Source organism: Moschus berezovskii, chromosome 15 (assembly GCF_049115385.1).
Source record: "Moschus berezovskii isolate FMDL1 chromosome 15, NW_MosBer_1.0, whole genome shotgun sequence".
Classification (NCBI taxonomy): Eukaryota; Metazoa; Chordata; class Mammalia; order Artiodactyla; family Moschidae; genus Moschus; species Moschus berezovskii.
The window spans coordinates 62141219-62159135 of record NC_142474.1 but is presented as its reverse complement, the minus strand read 5'-3'; the positions used below and the strand labels follow the sequence as shown (position 1 = coordinate 62159135).

The 17917-nt window shown below is 37.5% G+C and overlaps 1 protein-coding gene across 5 annotated transcripts in view; it reads left to right on the top strand.

Annotated features, from left to right (window-relative positions):
- The window catches only part of MLLT10 (MLLT10 histone lysine methyltransferase DOT1L cofactor), a 204070-nt gene that overhangs the window by 96279 nt on the left and 89874 nt on the right, over positions 1-17917 (top strand). For all 5 annotated transcript variants that reach the window (XR_016039189.1, XR_016039188.1, XM_088844148.1 and 2 more), the window contains exon 9: positions 11498-11593. Coding sequence is in view for 3 of the 5 variants with exons in the window: in XM_088844148.1 (XP_088700274.1) it covers positions 11498-11593 (96 nt within the window). In the remaining 2 variants the exon portion in view is untranslated. The remainder of the gene's footprint in view (positions 1-11497; positions 11594-17917) is intronic.

Genomic DNA, 17917 nt, shown 5'->3' with positions numbered 1-17917 from the left:
TTTCCCATAATATGGCACCTAGCTTTTCGTCAGGTGAGCTAACTTTTCCCAGAATAAGAGAGAGCATGGTGAAAACTACAGTATTTTTTGTGACCTGGCCTCAGATGTCACATGGTGTGTACGTGCATAGGTTCCTGTCCCCCTAGTTGAATGCCTGTTTTTAACCCATTGGGTTATATATCTGTGGATGCAAACAACTGTGGAAAAAATTGCGGAAAGTTCCAAATGGAAAAATTAAAATTTGCTGGGCTCAGGCAACTATTTATATAGCATTTACATTTTATTAGGTATTATAAATAGTCAGGAGAGGGTTTAAAATACACTGGAGGATGTGTAGGCTAAGAGTCTGATGCTGGGAGGGATTGGGGGCGGGAGGAGACGGGGACGACAGAGAATGAGATGGCTGGATGGCATCACCAACTCGATGGACATGAGTTTGAGTGAACTCCGGGAGTTGGTGATGGACAGGGAGGCCTGGCGTGCTGTGATTCATGGGGTCGCAAAGAGTCGGACACGACTGAGCAACTGAACTCAACTGAACTGAATGCCTTTTTTTATGAAGGACTAGAAGGACTAGAGCATCCATTGGAGAAGGCAATGGCAAGCCACTCCAGTACTATTGCCTGGAAAATCCCATGGATGGAGGAGCCTGGTAGGCTGCAGTCCGTGGGGTCGCTAAGGTTCGGACACGACTGAGCGACTTCACTTTCACTTTTCACTTTCACACATTGGAGAAGGAAATGGCAACCCACTCCAGTGTTCTTGCCTGGAGAATCCCAGGGACGGGGGAGCCTGGTGGGCTTCCGTCTATGGGGTCACACAGAGTCGGACACGACTGAAGTGACTTAGCAGCAGCAGCAGCAGAGCATCCATGGACCTTAGTATTGTCAGGAAGTCCTGGAACCAACCCCTTGTGGATGTTGAGGGATGACTGTATGTACTTTGGATTAATGCTTAAGAAGTTGTTGAGGAGAAGGAGTTTCCATGCAATGATGGAGAGGTGAAGCTAAGTGAATTTGGTAGATGAATAAAGTAGTTATGAAGAAGTATAGATGCAGCTCTTTTTAAGGAGTTTAAGAGGAGGAGAGAGGTAGGGTAATAACTGGAGGAATACATAAGGTTAAGATATGGTAATGCACAAAGAATAGTACTGGTGGGAGGTGTGGAAGAAGAGGAGTGGTGGCATGTACGTGAGTAACGTTGTTACCCAAAAACAGCATTAGTCTTTTGGTGGGTGTTGAGCCAAAAGACACAATCAAGCCAGCCATTGGACAAGGAATTATTTATTATTTCCAGCAAGTAAGGAGACTACTGGTGATCTCTCCTAAAGCGTTATCTCTTCAAATAGCAAAAATTCAGTTCAGTTCAGTCGCTCAGTCGTGTCCAACTCTTTGCGACCCCATGAATCACAGCACGCCAGGCCTCCCTGTCCACCACCAACTCCCGGAGTTCACTTAAACTCATGTCCATCGAGTCGGTGATGCCATCCAGCCATCTCATCCTCTGTCGTCCCCTTCTCCTGCCCCCAATCCCTCCCAGCATCAGTCTTTTCCAGTGAGTCAACTCGTCGCATGAGGTGGCCAAAGTATTGGAGTTTCAGCTTTAGCATCAGTCCTTCCAATGAACACCCAGGACTGATCTCCTTTAGAATGGACTGGTTGGATCTCCTTGCAGTCCAAGGGACTCTCAAGAGTCTTTTCCAGTTGGGTAAGTTTTAAGCCAAGGGTACATGCATATTCATGAAGGAGCTTGAGCAGAGGAGAATTCAACATAGAATTGGGACAAAGGTTGGCAAGAGCTCATGTTTCAGTTGATTGAACTCAGGAGGGTCCATGTCATTATTCTGTGCTCCATCGCGGGAGGGGTCATTTGTTCCTGCAGGACTCTTTTGAAGACAGGTTTCAGATTGTTATGTTACCTCTTTAGGAGGAACTAGGACTGTTTTATCACTGAACTATGCAGTTTCTTGACTGCATTTCCTTTGTTTCCTTACTTCCCTTAAGATCATTAATTACGGAGACCTGTTCAAGGGCAAGCATTACAGCCAAGCCTAGATGATTAAATGACTTGAGCCAGAAATGGCTTCTCTTATGTCAAGAAAGCCATGCCTGGTTTTCTTTCTCCAGGATGCTCTACCCTGTCTGCTTACAACTTGGTCACCTGGATAATGGAGCAGAGAATGTAGATGGGGGCAGAAACCTAGGGGAGATATGGCTAAGCGTATTGGGTATTGGGATAAGGAAACAAGTTGTTTTCAAAAGTGTTTAAAGCATAACTAGGGAATGAAGGCATAGAGTTTTAGAGGAAGAGTTTGTAGGAGCAAGAGTCTGAAATAACTCATTGAGGTCCAAAGAATAAGTGAGAGAGTGAGTCAACTGCAAGATTGTGATTGGTGCATAGTGAAATAGAGTAGAGCATAATGGTTAATATTTTGTTGGTCGGTTATGACATCAGTTGTTGAGAGACAGCTCTCTATGGGTCTCTCACATTTGTACACATCTTTTCAGAATTTTTATATAATAAGTAATCTAGGAAAATGGCAGCACCATCCAGAGCAAGACAGATTTGTATGTCTTAGAGATATATCTCTCTCTGGGGTATGTGGCAGGCATTGGGTTCCCTAAACCCAAAGTTCCTCTCCTGAAATGCAAATCATTGTGTGTACAAGTGTCACCTGGCCTGCTTCAGATCAGATCATCCTGTCAGAATTGGGCAGGAACAGTGCAAATGCTGACACTATGGCTACCTCTGTTGCTATGAGTAATAAAGCTCCTTGTGTCCAACCCACAAGTCTTTACGTTTTCTTCCAGCATCCATGAAACTGATGGGCTCACTGTTAGCTTGCAAGTAGATTAAGACTGTTCAATTTTTTAGGTACAAGATATGATTATAACATACTAGAGGAGAATCTAAGTGAAAGCCATTGGAACTGAGAATGTTTAGAGACCCTGAGGCTTGTCCACTTAGGACTGGCCTTACCGTTTAACATGCCCACTGTTGTAGTCAGGGGTGATGCAATACTGTGGCTGAAAGTCTTCACAGAGTCACAAGGAGGTGTCAAGAGTTACCTAAGGAACAAAATAATGGGTAGACAAAAACAGGAGATCAATCAGTCACTTCAGTCACTCATTTGTGTCTGACTCTTTGCAATTCCATGGACTGCAGCAAGGCATGATGCTTCCCTGTCCACACCAACTTCTGGAGCTTACTCAAACTCATGTCCATTGAGTCGGTGATGCCATCCAACCATCCCATCCTCTGTCGTCCCCTTTTCCTCCCGCTTTCAATCTTTCCCAGCATCAAGGTCTTTTCCAGTGAGTCAGTTCTTTGCATTATTAGGTGGCCAAAGTATTGGAGTTTCAGCTTCAGCATCAGTCCTTCCAATGAATAGTCAAGACTGTTTTCCTTTAGGATAGACTGGTTGAATCTCCTTGCAGTCCATGGGACTCTCAAGAGTCTTCTCCAGCACCAAAGTTAAAAAGCATCAATTCTTCCAGGCAAAGCTTCTTTATGGTCCAACTCTTAAACATCCATACATGACTACTGGAAAAATCATAGCTTTGATTAGATTACTTTGTTGGCAAAGTAATATTTCTGCTTTTTAATATGCTGTTTAGGTTGGTCATAACTTTTCTTCCAAGGAGTAAGCGTCTTTTAATTTCATGGCTACAGTTACCGTCTGTAGTGATTTTGGAGCCCAAGAAAATAAAGTCTGTCACTGATTCCATTGTTTCCCCTTTTGTTTGCCGTGAAGTGATGGGACCAGATGCCATGATCTTAGTTTTCTGAATATCGAGCTTTACGTCAACTTTTTCACTCTCTTCTTTCACTTTCATCAAAAGACTTTTTAGTTCTTCGCTTTCTGCCATAAGGGTGGTATCATCTGCATGTCTGAGGTTATTGATATTTCTCCCAGAAATCTTGATTCCAGCTTGTGCTCCATCCAGCCTGGCATTTCTCATGATGTACTCTGCATATAAGTTAAGTAAGCAGGGTGAAAATATACAACCTTGACATATTCCTCTCCTAATTTGGAACCAGTCTGTTGTACCATGTCCAGTTCTAACTGTTGCTTCTTGACCTACATACAGATTTCTCAGGAGGCAGGTCAGGTGGTCTGGTATTCCCATCTCTTTAAGAATTTTCCACAGTTTGTTGTGATTCACGCAGTCAGTGGCTTTGGCATAGTCAGTAAAGCAGAAGTAGATGTTTTCTGGAATTCTCTTGCTTTTTTAATGATCCAGCAAATGTTGGCAATTTGATCTCTGGTTCATCTGTCTTTTCTAAACCCAACTTGAAAACCTGGAAGTTCACGGTTCACGTTCTGTTGAAGCCTGACTTGGAGAATTTTGAGCATATTTTGCTAGCCTGTGAGATGAATGCAATTGTATGGTAGTTTGAACATTTTTTGGTGTTGCCTTTCTTTGGGATTGGAATGAAAACTGACCTTTTCCAGTCCTGTGGCCACTGCTGAGTTTTCCAAATTTGCTGGTATATTGAGTGCGGCACTTTCACAGGATCATCTTTTAGGATTTGAAATAGCTCAACTGGAATTCCATCACCTCCACTAGGTTTGTTCATAGTGATGCTTCCTAAGGTCCACTTGACTTCACATTCCAGGATATCTGGCTCTAGGTGAGTGATCATACCATCGTGGTTATCTGGGTCATGAAGATCTTTTTTGCATAGTTCTTCTGTGTATTCTTGCCACCTCTTCTTAATATCTTCTGCTTCTGTTAGGTCCATACCATTTCTGTCCTGTTTTGTGCCCATCTTTGCATGAAATGTTCCCATCTTTGCTTGAAATGAAATGTTCATGGTGGAGAGTTCTGAGAAAATGTGGTCCATTGAAGAAGGGAAATGGCAAACCACTTCAGTATTCTTGCCTTGAGAACCCCGTGAAAGTATGAAAAGGCGAAAAGATAGAGGACACTGAAAGATGAGATGAACTCCCCAGGTTGGTAGGTGCCCAGTATGCTACTGGAGATCAGTGGAGAAATAACTCCAGAAAGAATGAAGGTGAAGGTGAAGGTGAAGTCACTCAGTCGTGTCCGACTCTCCGCGACCCCATGAATCACAGCACGCCAGGCCTCCCTGTCCATCACCAACTCCCGGAGTTCACTCAAACTCATGTCCACAGAGTCGGTGATGCCATCCAGCCATCTCATTCTCGGTCGTCCCCTTCTCCTCCCGCCCCCAACCCTTCCCAGCATCAGAGTCTTTTCCAGTGAGTCAGCTCGTCGCATGAGGTGGCCAAAGTATTGCAGTTTCAGCTTTAGCATCAGTCCTTCCAATGAACACCCAGCATTGATCTCCCTTAGAATGGACTGATTGGATCTCCTTGCAGTCCAAGGGACTCTCAAGAGTCTTCTCCAACACCACAGTTCAAAAGCATCAAATCTTCGGCGATCAGCTTTCTTCACAGTCCAACTCTCACATCCATACACAACCACGGGAAAAACCATAGCCTTGACTAGACGGACCTTTGTTGGCAAAGTAATGTCTCTGCTTTTTAATATATTATCAAGGTTGATCATAACTTTCCTTCCAAGGAGTAAGCGTCTTTTAATTTCATGGCTGCAGTCAGCATGTGCAGTGATTTTGGAGCCCAAAAAAATAAAGTCTGACACTGTTTTCCACTGTTTTTCCATCTATTTCCCATGAAGTGATGGGACCAGATGCCATGATCTTTGTTTTCTGAATGTTGAGCTTCAAGCCAACCTTTTCATCTCCTCTTTTACTTTCATCAAGAGGCTTTTGAGTTCCTCTTCACTTTGTGCCATAAGGGTGGTGTCATCTGCATATCTGAGATTATTGATATTTCTCCCAGCAATCTTGATTCCAGCTTCTGCTTCTTCCATCCCAGCGTTCCTCATGATGTACCCTGCATATAAGTTAAATAAGCAAGGTGACAATATACAGCCTTGACGCACTCCCTTTCCTATTTGGAACCAGTCTGTTGTTCCATGTACAGTTCTGACTGTTGCTTCCTGACCTGCGATTTCTTTTTCCATTCCATTTTGAATACTGGAAGCATTGAATGTCTCTTAGTTGTTCATTGTGCTCTAAATTTAGGTTAAAAACTCCTGTATTGTCCCTACCTTCTACAGGGAAAGTAGTTCATTCTGCAGCTGAAGATACTTTAAGATGGAATCATTTTCTCTCCTTTCTTTTAAATCTTTCTTCTTTTTCCTACTCTTTCAAATTTTCTTTTTATAGTTTGTCATCATGGGAACCTTACTTATTTTTTTCTTTAAATTAAAAAAAGTTTTTGTTTCAGCTAAGTTCCTTGGGAGGAATAGATAAGAATCTGTTCTGTGCTTGTTTAAACCATTCCTTTCTGATCTATAAAAGTAGATCATCACAGGGCTGATTTAAGGATTAAATGAGATTTTATATACATATGTATATTACAGATTGCTACAATTCTGATTATTTTTTTTGTTTTTTATGCACACTGATTTATTTGGGAGTGACACCAGTTGTCCTGACCCTGTGGCTTTACATAATAATAAGTAGTGTTTGTTTATTTCCTTCTGGTTGTTGTTCTCTCCTTGCATAAAATTTTTATTCACTTATTAAATTTATTTTTTATGGAAATAATATAGTTGATATGCAGTATTATATTAGTCTTGGATATACTGCGTAGTGATTTGATATTTACATATATTATGAAATGATCACCGTAAGTCCAATGGCCATCTGTCTTCAGTGTTTTTAACAATGTTATTGACCATGTTCCTTATGGTGTATCTTATACCTACCTCCTTTTGTTTACTTATAACTGAAAGTTTTCACTCCCACGCTACTAGTTTGTTCTCTGCATCTGAGTCTGTTTTGGTTTGGTTTGTTTTTTAGATTCCACATAATAAAGTAAGGTCATATGGTGGTGTTTGTCTTTCTCTCTCTGACTTATTTAACTTAGCATAATACCATCTAAGTCCATTCATGTAAAATAGAAAGTTTTTTGTTGTTGTTGTTAAATGGTTGAATAATGTTACACAGGTGCACACACAGCATCTTTATGCAGTTAATCTATTGATGGCCAATTAGGTTACTTCTATATCTTGGCTATTGCAAATAATGCTTCAGTGAACATTGTGCATAATATTGTTTCAAATTAGTGTTTTTGTTTTCTAGTTAAATACCCAGAAGTGAAACTACTGGATAATTAGGCAATTCTATTTTTAATTTTTTGAGGAATCTTCATATTGTTTTCCATAGTGGCTGCGCTAATTTGCAATCCTACCAACCGTTCACAAATGTTCTTTTTTCTGCTTCCTTGCCAATATTTGTTATTTGTTGTCTTTTGATGATAGCCATTCTGACAGGTGTGAGGTAGTATATCATTGTGGTTTTGATTTGCATTTCCCTGACTATTAATGATGTTGAGCATCTTTTCATATGTCTGTTGGCCATCTGTATGTCTTGTTTGGAAAAATGTCTATTCAGGTACTCTGCTCATTTTTTAATTGAGTTGTTTGTTTTTTGCATATTGAGTTATATGAGTTCTTTGCATATTTTGAATATTATTTCCTTATCAGATGTATTGTTTCCAAATATGGCTGTTTCATTTCCTTCACTGTGCAAAAGATTTTCATTTTCAGTTTGATGTAGGCCCTTTTATTTATATTTGCCTTTGTTTCTCTTGCCCAAGAAGACATATCTAGAAAGAGTCTGCTGAGATCAGTGTCAAAAGGCCTACTGTCCATATTTTCTTTTAGTTTTATGGTTTCAGGTCTTCTGTTTAAGTCACTTTGAGTTTATTTTTGTATGGTGTGAGAAAGTAGCCTGATACTTTTGCATGTGGTTGTCCAGTTTTCACAACATTATTGATTGTAGAGAATATCTTTTCCCTTTTGATTCTTCTTGCCTCCTTTGTTGTAGATTAATTGACCATATAGTATTAGTTGCTCAGTCATGTTCTGAGTCTTTGTAATCCCATGGATACCATGGGATCTCACCAGACTTGTCTGTTCATGGAGTTTTCCAGGCACAAATACTGGAGTTGGTTGCCATTTTCTCCTCTGGGAGATCTTCCTGACCCAGAGATCGAACCTAGGTCTCTTGCATTGTAGGCAGTTTCTTTACTGTCTGAGCCACCAGGGAAGCTCAATTGACCCTATAAATGTGGGTTTATTTCTGGACTCTGTTCCATTCTGCTGATCTCTGTGTCTGTTTTTGTGCTAGTACCATACTGTTTTGATTACCAACAGTTTGTAGTATAGTTTGAAATCAGGAACTGTGACATCTTCAGCTTTGTTTTTCTTTCTCAAGCTTGACTCTTTGCATAAAATGTTAAAGTGAAACTCATATTAACGATTTTACCAGCTCTTTAAATATTCCTTCAGAACATACTTTTTAAATGACCATTACATGGTTGTATAATAATTTTTTCAACCACATCTGTGTTGTTGAACATTTAGATTATTTGCAGTTTTCTTCTCATTGCAAATAGTAGCATAATAAACTATATTTGAACCTTCACTTCTTAGAGATGACATTACTAGTCAGATACTATATCTATGGTTTCTCTTACGTTTAAAATGGTCCATTGCATGTTTACATTCTCTTTAGCATTGTATGCAAGTGCTTATTTCACTGTAACTTGGGTAACATTGGGTCTTATAATTAAAAACAAAAATTGAACAGTTTTGGTGTTAAAAAAATTTAGGTAATAGAATAATATTGCCATTAGTTCTTCAGTACTTGGTTGCACATTTTTTGTTTAGTGGCTTGTTTATTTTGTGAATTGCCCTTTGTGCATTGTTTCATATCATGTTTATTTCTTCTTACTGATTTATAAACATTTTAAACACTAAAATACAGAGCATGTTAACTTATCTGTTAAGTTTGTTTTTAGCTTTTTAATGATTTTTAAATTGCTAGAAGTATTTGAATTTGAATAGCTAAAACTACCTTTTCTGTATCTTGTTTTTACTTTGTTTTATGCTTAGAAAAGTCTTTCCTTCTTTAAATTTCAAATTTTAAAAAACATTTTCTTCACCCTCATATTGTTTTAATTTTTGTTTAACTGTAAAATAATCTATTTAGATTTTGTCTTTTTTTTGTATAGTATTTTTTCTTACATTATTAACCACTTTTTCTATTATTATTAAATAATTTCAGTCTTTCCTGCTGATTTGGAATCCCGTCTTTGTCATATGCTAAGTATTTAGATGTAACTGAATATTTTCCTGAATTTTTTTTCCTATTCTGTTAAAATCAGCTTATCTCTTTAGTGTGAAAGTCATTACACAGCATTGATTTATATTTCACAGGCCTATATTGTGGATGTAATCTATTCACAATCGTTCCCAGTGAACATTTACAATCTCAGCATATATTTCTTGGTGTATTACACAGGACCGAAGTGGTGTATTATTCCATTATGTCTTACATACATTCATGTTTTCATACATATACTTGTAAACTTTAGTTTTTACTCTTCTGTTCTCTCCACGATTATAGCTGTTGTTTGTGAGTGTGTTATTCTCTGAATTGTGTCCAGCTCTTTGCGACCACATGAACTGTAGCCCACCAGGCTCCTCTGTCCATGAGACTCTCCAGGCAAGAATACTGGAATGGATTGCCATTCCCTTCTCCAGGGATCTTTCCGATCGCGGGATTGAACCTAGTCTCCTGCATTGTAGGCAGATTCTTGACTGAGCCACCAGGGAAGCCCCATAGAGATTGTTTATCTTGTTTTTCAGCGTTGTTCTCTGTAAAATATATATAAAATTATCCCAGCTCTTGTACCCTTGATGAATAAAGCCCAGTATGGGAAGTAGAACATGAAGGAGGATGGAGAGGCTCCTGTATTATCTTTATGGGAGAAAAGTATTGATATAGAACTTAACTGCAGTCAAGGATCATATTTATAAACTAGATTGTATAGTTATATTTGTTATTTTGGTGAATAGAAAAATTCCAGTTACTTTTAATTTGTACTTTCATTAACTCCCATTACCTGGTTGTGAATTCTGGTTTTGTTTCAATTATCTACTGTTGCTTGGTAAACCACTTGACGACTTTTAGTGGTATACATTTTTTAGTGGTTAGGGCTCAGCACAATTTGTCTTTCCTTCACATGGTGGGCTGCCATCTATGGGGTCGCACAGAGTCGGACACGACTGAAGCGACTTAGCAGCAGCAGCACATGGTATCAGCTGGGTTTAATCATGAGTTTACTCCCAGCTTGTGGCTGGCTGGGTGATCTGAGATAGTCTTATTTACATGTCTCAAGTGACATGCTGCTGACTTGACTGTAGGCTGGGGTTAACCCCAGTTCTTCTCCATGGGGCCTCTTTTTCTACCTAGCCTATCAGGAAAGTGTGAACTATCTCTCTACATGATGACTAGAAACTAAGGCGGCAAAGGTGAAAGCCATAGAGGGCTTCTCAAAGCTCTTGGCTCCTCAACTTGTATATGACATCCTCATACAAAGAATTAGAGGCATGATTCCTTATGATCTGTCTCAGTTTAAATAACTTCATAGTAACAAAGTTTCCTAAAAAGTCTGAATAAAAACTGTTACTTTTATGTTTTCTTTTTCTAAAGTATTAACCTTGAGGTATAAGAGAAGTATCTTATGTACTTAAATCAGTAATTAAAAACAAGAAGGGGCATTAGTCTTAGGTATTATAGTAAAACATCTATCCTTAATTTGTACACATTTTTTGTACACGTTTTGCTGATATGCTCTCTCTTTTGGGCAGGGCCAGTGGTAATATTCTTTCATGCTTTGAATAGATTAAGTGCTCTGAATGGTTAAATTTAAGTACTATGAGAAATAAGTTGAATTAACTCTTTTAATAGTGGTAACTTCACACACAATACTCTTAGTTCTGATCCAAACAATTGAGAACAATTTGGTTAAAGTATTTTGATGTTAAATAAGTTGGGCTCCTAATATGTAGTTAATTTCTTATTAATTGAATTCTTTTTATACTTCAATTCATCAGTTTTAGCAGAGATAACTGATTCATCTATTTTATGAGTAAACATCAAAAAGAATTTCTTGTCTGAGTTTCTGTGCACTGGTTTGTAGTTTATGGGCCATAGCATGGTGTTGGAGAATCTGATACCATTATGAGGTGACAGTGCATGTCAAAGTGTATATAAATTTTGAAGTACTATTTATGAAATCTGTACAGCAGCATTTGGTATTTTTAATAGAACAAAAATAGTTTGTCAGATATAAATGTAGACTTCAGTTTATCTTTTAGGTTGGTCAAGGATAAGAAAACAAATCACCTTAATATAACTTACAGTAGTAGTACTATATATTGTAATATATAGTAATACATGTAGTAATACCATCAGTATATTACTAGTATTGTTTATATAAATGATATCTGATTAGAAGTGAGTTTGTTTTTTTGACAAGCATTTATTAATATTTTAAATTACTTGAATGTAATTATAAAGAAATATATTACGTATATGTCAGTTATAATTTAAATTTAAATTGTATTTTACTTCTGTTCATTTTTAGAAATATAAAGAAAAGGACAAACACAAACAAAAACATAAGAAGCAACCAGAACCATCACCTGCATTGGTTCCTTCCTTGACTGTTACTACAGAAAAAGTAAGTTTTAAATGTCATATTTTGATTTATGTAATAACTAGTTTTGTGCTGACTTTTACCTTTTAACTAGTTATATGCTGCATCTTGAAAATACTTGAGGAATCGTCCTGGTTCCTCCTAACCAATTTTAACATCTCTGAGACTACATCAAGCACATTGCTTTTCCCTCTCTTAGTCCTTTATCCTATCTTCTCTTTATTCTATGCTTATTTCTTAAGAATGTTAAGAAGTAGGCAACATCATTGACATGTATATTTTGGGCTGTGCAGTGGACTTCTTCCATCTGTGATTTTGAATTCTGGCTTCAACACTTACAGACTTAACTCTTAGGTTAATTAACCTCTTTGTAACTCAGTTTCATCGTTCGTAAAGTTGGGGGAGACAGTTGTTGGAATTGAATGAGATAATGCATTTAAAGCAATTAGAACAGTATCTGGTTCATAGTAAGTATTACTTAGTAAATGTTAAATATTACTAAGATTATCATGTGGTTAACATGAAAGCAAGTGGAGACAGGGACAGGCAGCTGGGACAGTACTATGAAAGGAAGGTGAGGGGATTGCAGTAGGAGAAGAGGCCAGTGTGAGAGTCCAATCTTGTAAGACTGTATAAGCCAGTGTAAAGTTTTTAATTTGAGTGAAAAGTGAGCCATTAGAGTTTTGAGCTGAAATGTAACATGGTCTTAACTTAGGTTTTATAAGAACCTGCTGCTACTTTGTTGTATATATATAGAGTTAAGAGTGAAAGGAAGGAGGCCATTAGTAGGTTATTGCAGTAATCCAGAAAGGGATGATGGTGACACTAGAGGATTTTGATTTGCATTTCTTCGGTGACATATAATTATGTTAAACATCTTTTCATGTGAATATTAGCTGTTTCTTTATTTTGGTGAAGTGTCCACATCTGTCCACCACCTCTCCCTTTTTATTGATTTGTTTTATTACTGACTTTTGTGAAGCATTAAGTGTTTCTGGTGCAAGTCATTTATCAGATGCATATGTTTTCTTTGAAAAGTTTTATATTTTTATCTTTTACATTTAGGTCTGTGATCCATTTTGAGTTAATTTTTGTGTATGATGTGAGTTATACATCAAAGTCCACTTATTTGAATATTGATAATTCAGCTTTTCCTGAGCCATTTTTAGAACAAATTGTCCTTTCTTTATTAAATTACCTTTACCTCCATTTATTGAGAGCCAGTTGACCACCTGTATTTGGGCCTATTTCTAGACTCTTAATTCTGTTCCATACCACACAATCTTGATTACTATAGATTTATAATGATTCTTGAGGTCAGATAGGGTCCACCTTCCAAGATTGTACTCTTTCAGAGTTGTTTGGGCTATTCTAGGTTCCGTGCATTTGTATATGGATTTCAGAATTAGATTGTCAGCTTTTAGAAATAAAACTGCTGGTATTTTGAATCAAACTGCAGTGAATCTACAGATCATTTGGAGGGGAGTGTTAATCCCTTAATAATACTGAGTTTTCTGATCTGTGAACATTGTGTGTGTTTGTGTATAACTTCGTTATCCACTCAACTGTTAGTGAACATTTAGGTTGCTTCCATGACTTACTAGTTGAAAATAGTGCTGCTGTAAACTTTGGGGTGCATCTATCTTTTTGAATTAGAGTTCTTATCGTCTGTTCTGGATATTTGCCCAGAACTGGGAATGCTGGATCCATATGGTAGCTCTACTTTTAGTTTTTTAAGGAACCTCTCTAGTATTTTCCATAGTGGCTGTACCAGTTTACATTCCCTCTGATAGTGTAGGGGAGGGTTCCCTTTTTTCAATACCTTCTCCAGCATTTATTATTTGTTGACTTTTTGATAGCCATTCTGATCAGTGTGAAGTGATAATTTATTGCGATTTTAATTAGCATTTCTCTAATTATTGGCAATATTGAACATCTTTTCATGTGTCTTTTGGCCATTTGTATGTCTTCTTTCAAGAGTTGTCTACTTAGGTGTTATGCCCATTTTTTAATTGTATTGTTTTTCAGGTATTGAGTTGTGTGAGCTGTATGTATATTTTGGAAATGAAGCTCTTGTTTGTATTTTTTGTGAATATATTCTCCCATTCTTTTGGTATTTTTGTTTGTTTTGTTGATGGTTTTCCTTGCTGTCTATCTGTTTATTTTTCCTTTTTTTCCCTTTTGCCTTGGGAGGCTGATCTAAGAATACTGTTAGGATTTTTGTCAGAGAATGTTTTACCTACATTCTCTTCTAGGAATCTTACAGTGTCATGTCTCATTTTAGGTCATTAAACCATTTTGAGTTTATTTTTGTATATGGTGTCAAGGAGTGTTCTAAATTCATTGATTGACAGGACTTTCCAACATCTCTTGCTGAAGAGACTATTTGTTCGTAATAGGTGTATTGATACAGTTTTTTTTTTTTTAATCTGTTAATATGATGAAGTATGTTGGTTGATTTTCCAGTGTTAAAAAAAAATACCTTATGTTCCTGGGAAAATCCCACTTGGTCTTGATGTATTACCCACTTTTTGATTATGTTGTTTATTTTTCTGATAGTTGTATGAGCTGTTTGTATAAAAAATCCACTTGGTCTTAATGTATTGTGATTTTTATATACTGTTAGTTCAACTTTTAGAAATTTTACAGAAAATTTTGGCTCTCTTTTCATGAGGGATATTGGCCAATGGATTGCTTTTCTTACAATGGCTTTGGTGTTGGTGTCAAGGAGTGCTGGCCTTATTAGAATGAGCTGTAAGTATTTACTCTTGTTTTCTGGAAGAGTTTATATAAAAATTAGGTAATATTACTTAATGTTTGCTAGTATTTACTTTTAAAGCTATCTGGGCCTAGAGTTTTCTTTAGAGGAAGATTTTTAACTGTAATATCATTAAAAAAAGAAATCTAGGGCTGTTTAGGTTATCTATTTCTCATTGAGTAAGCTATGACAGTTTTTCATAGTTTTTTTTCTAACTAGTTGGCTATGAATTTTTATAATCTTAAATTACTAGCTTTTGGATTCAGTGAATCCATCTCTCATTCTGCTTCTTGACCTGCATACAGGTTTCTCAGGAGGCAGGTAAGGTGGTCTGGTACTCCCATCTCTCTAAGAATTGTCCACAGTTGTTGTGGAAAGGCTTTCATGTAGTCAAGGAAGCAGAAGTAGGTGTTTTTCTGGAATTTCCATTTTTCCTATGGTCCAGTGGATGTTGGCAATTTGATCTCTGCTTCCTCTGCCTTTTCTAAATACAGCTTGATCATTTGGAAGTTCTCGGTTCATGTACTACTTAAGCCTAGCTTGAAGGATTTTGAGCATTCCTTGCTAGCATGTAAAGAAAGAAAGAAAGGAAGTAAAGTTGCACCGTTGTGTCCTACTCTTTGCAATCCCATGGACTGTAGCCTACCAGGCTCCTCCATCCATGGAATTTTCCAGATAAGAATACTGGAGTGGGTTTCCTTCTCCAGGAGATCTTCCCGACCCAAGGATTGAACCCCAGGCTCCTGCATTGTAGGCAGACACTTGACCATCTGAGCCACCAGGGAAGTCCAAGGAAGCTAGCGTGTAAAGTGAGTGCAGTTGTGTGGTAGTTTTGAAACCGTTTATCTCAGATTGGGACTTGAACCCATGTGCTGAGACTCAAACCTAGCTGAAAGCCAGTTTGGGACTTGAACCCAGCCAAAACTCTGTTTGGGACTTGAACCCAGCCAAAACCCACAGTACCTGGTTACAGAAGCTCAGGTTCTTGATGTCTCATCACTGAAAGAACTGAGTAGGAGACAAAGTGATAGGTAAGAAATGGATTTATTCACATTCAGAGGGAAGTATACTCCACAGACAGAGCATTACAGAGGGCAAGGGCGGCCGTGAAATGTGGTCTGGTTAGTTTTTATAGGCTGGGTAATCTCATATGCTTGAGGGTTGGTTTTGGACAGGGAGGCCTGGCGTGCTGTAGTCCATGGGGTCACAAAGAATCAGACATGACTGAACTGAACTGAATTTCATATGCTAATGAGTAGGAGGATTATTCTACCGATTTTTGGGAAAGGATGGAAATTTCAGGATTTGGGCCACCGCCCATTCCTTGGTCTTTTGACAATGAGTTGAAACTGTCATGGCACATCTGGGTGTGTCATTTCACTTACTTATGGAGGATCAGGGTCTAGTCTTTTCAGCCTTCTTGATCCCATTTGATTCTAATTTTTTTGTATGTCCTTGGGCTGTGTCATTCTTTCAAAAGCTGTGCCCTGCCCCTTTCCTTCCTGTTACATATTGAACATTCTTTGGCATTGCCTTTCTTTGGGATTGAAATGTAATGTGACCTTTTCCTGTCCTATGACCATTTCTGCGTTTTTCAAATTTGCTGGCATATTGAGTGCAGCATTTAACAGCATAGTTTAGGATTTTCAATATCAAAGGCTGGAATTCATCACCTCCACCTACTTTGTCTGTAGTAATGCTTCTTAAGGCCCACTTGACTTCACACTCCAGGATATCTGGCTCTAGGTGAGTGACCACACTGTTGTCTGGGTCATTAATTAAGACCTTTTTTGTATAGTTCTTCTGTGTTTTCTTGCCACTTCTTCTTTATCTCTACTGCCTCTGTTAGGTCCTAGGTGTTTCTGTCCAAGATTTCTTGTGCCCTTTTTTGCATGAAATGTTCCCTTTGTGTCTCCAATTTTCTTAGAGACATCTCTAGTCCTTCCGATTCTATTGTTTTCCTGTATTTCTTTGCATTATTCACTTAAAAAGGCTTTCTTATCTCTCTTTGCTAATCTCTGGAACTCTATTCAGTTGGGTGTATTTTTCCTTTCTCTTTTGTCCCTTTGCTTCTCTTCTTTTCTCAGCTATTTGTAAGTCTTCCTCAGAACCACTTTAAAAACAAACACCTAAGAAGGCTACAGTAGACCTGAAATATGAGCCAATTCAACATAATGAAGATTGGTAAAATTTTCACACAACAGTAGGATACAAATTCTATTCGAGTTCCCATAGACTGTAAATGAGACACTAGAACTTATCTGGGGACATAAAACAAGGTGCAAACATTTCTTGGTCTAAAGGTATTGAAATCATACAGAGTCTGTTCTTTTATCATTTGTGTTAGAAATCAATATCGAAAGATATTTGAAAATAACCCACGTATTTTCAAGGGCAATGTGACATTTACTAAGAGAGATCTTTGACTTAGCCGTCAAAAGCCTCAATAAAGTTGGACTGAAAAAACAGTGATTGCAGAGAAGAAAGCATTTAAATGAGAAATTAGTATCAGAATGAGAAATTAATATTAAAGATACTTTAAACAAAGTCCTACGTATTTGGAAATTAAATGTCCACTTTTAAATGATGGGTGTATCTAAGAAGTGAGAGCAAGGAAAATTAGAAAATATTGTAATAGAATAAAAATGAGAAGATAATTCACCAGACTTTGTTGCATGCTGCTGAAGCTGCTCAATTTCAATTAAATACAGTGTGGAGTCTTGAATAAGGTATGAAAATAAATAATGGACACTAGCATAAAGTTTTGTGAAATTTGAACAAAATCTGTTCAAATTTTTTATTTATAATACCATATCACTTGTTAATTTCCTCTTTTTTTTTTTAACAATATGGTATTTCTTTATATTTTAAGAGTTGGGTTAGAGGTTTGAAGCCTCGTTCACCTAGGGTTCAGTTATGATGTACATTCTTTTCAGTGGTTTTTAGAAAATGTGTAAATGATATGTATCCACCACTCCAGAATCATTTCACTAACCTAAAAATATTGTTTTCTATCTGTTCATTCCTCTGTCTTCCTAAGCCCTGACAACCACAAAAAAATTTAATGTCTCTATAATTTTGCCTTTTCAGAATGTTAACATTTAGTTGGACTCATGTAATATGTAGCCTTTTCAGACTAGAGTTCTTTCATTTAGTAATGTACGTTCAAGATTTGTGTATCTTTTCAAGGCTTGATAGCTGAGTTTTTTCCACAGGTGAATAATATTCCATTGTCTGAACATTCCATTCACCTACTATAGAAGGACATCTTGGTTGCTTCCAGGTCTGACAGTAATGGATAGAGCTGCTATAAATATCCATTTGGAAGTTTTAGTGTGGACCCAATTTTTCACCTCTTTTCAGTAAAAAACTAGGAGTGTGATTACAGAATTACAAGAATAGTTTTCGTTTGGGTTCTTTTTTTTCCTCCCTCATTGGCTGAATCTCATGGCATATGCAATCCTGTTTCCCTTATTAGGGATGGAACTTGCATCTCCTGCTTTGGAAGCTTGGAGTCTTAATTGCTGGACCATCAGAGAAGTCCCTGTTTTTGTTTTTCTTTTTTTGGATTTTGTTTGTTTCAGTGGTTT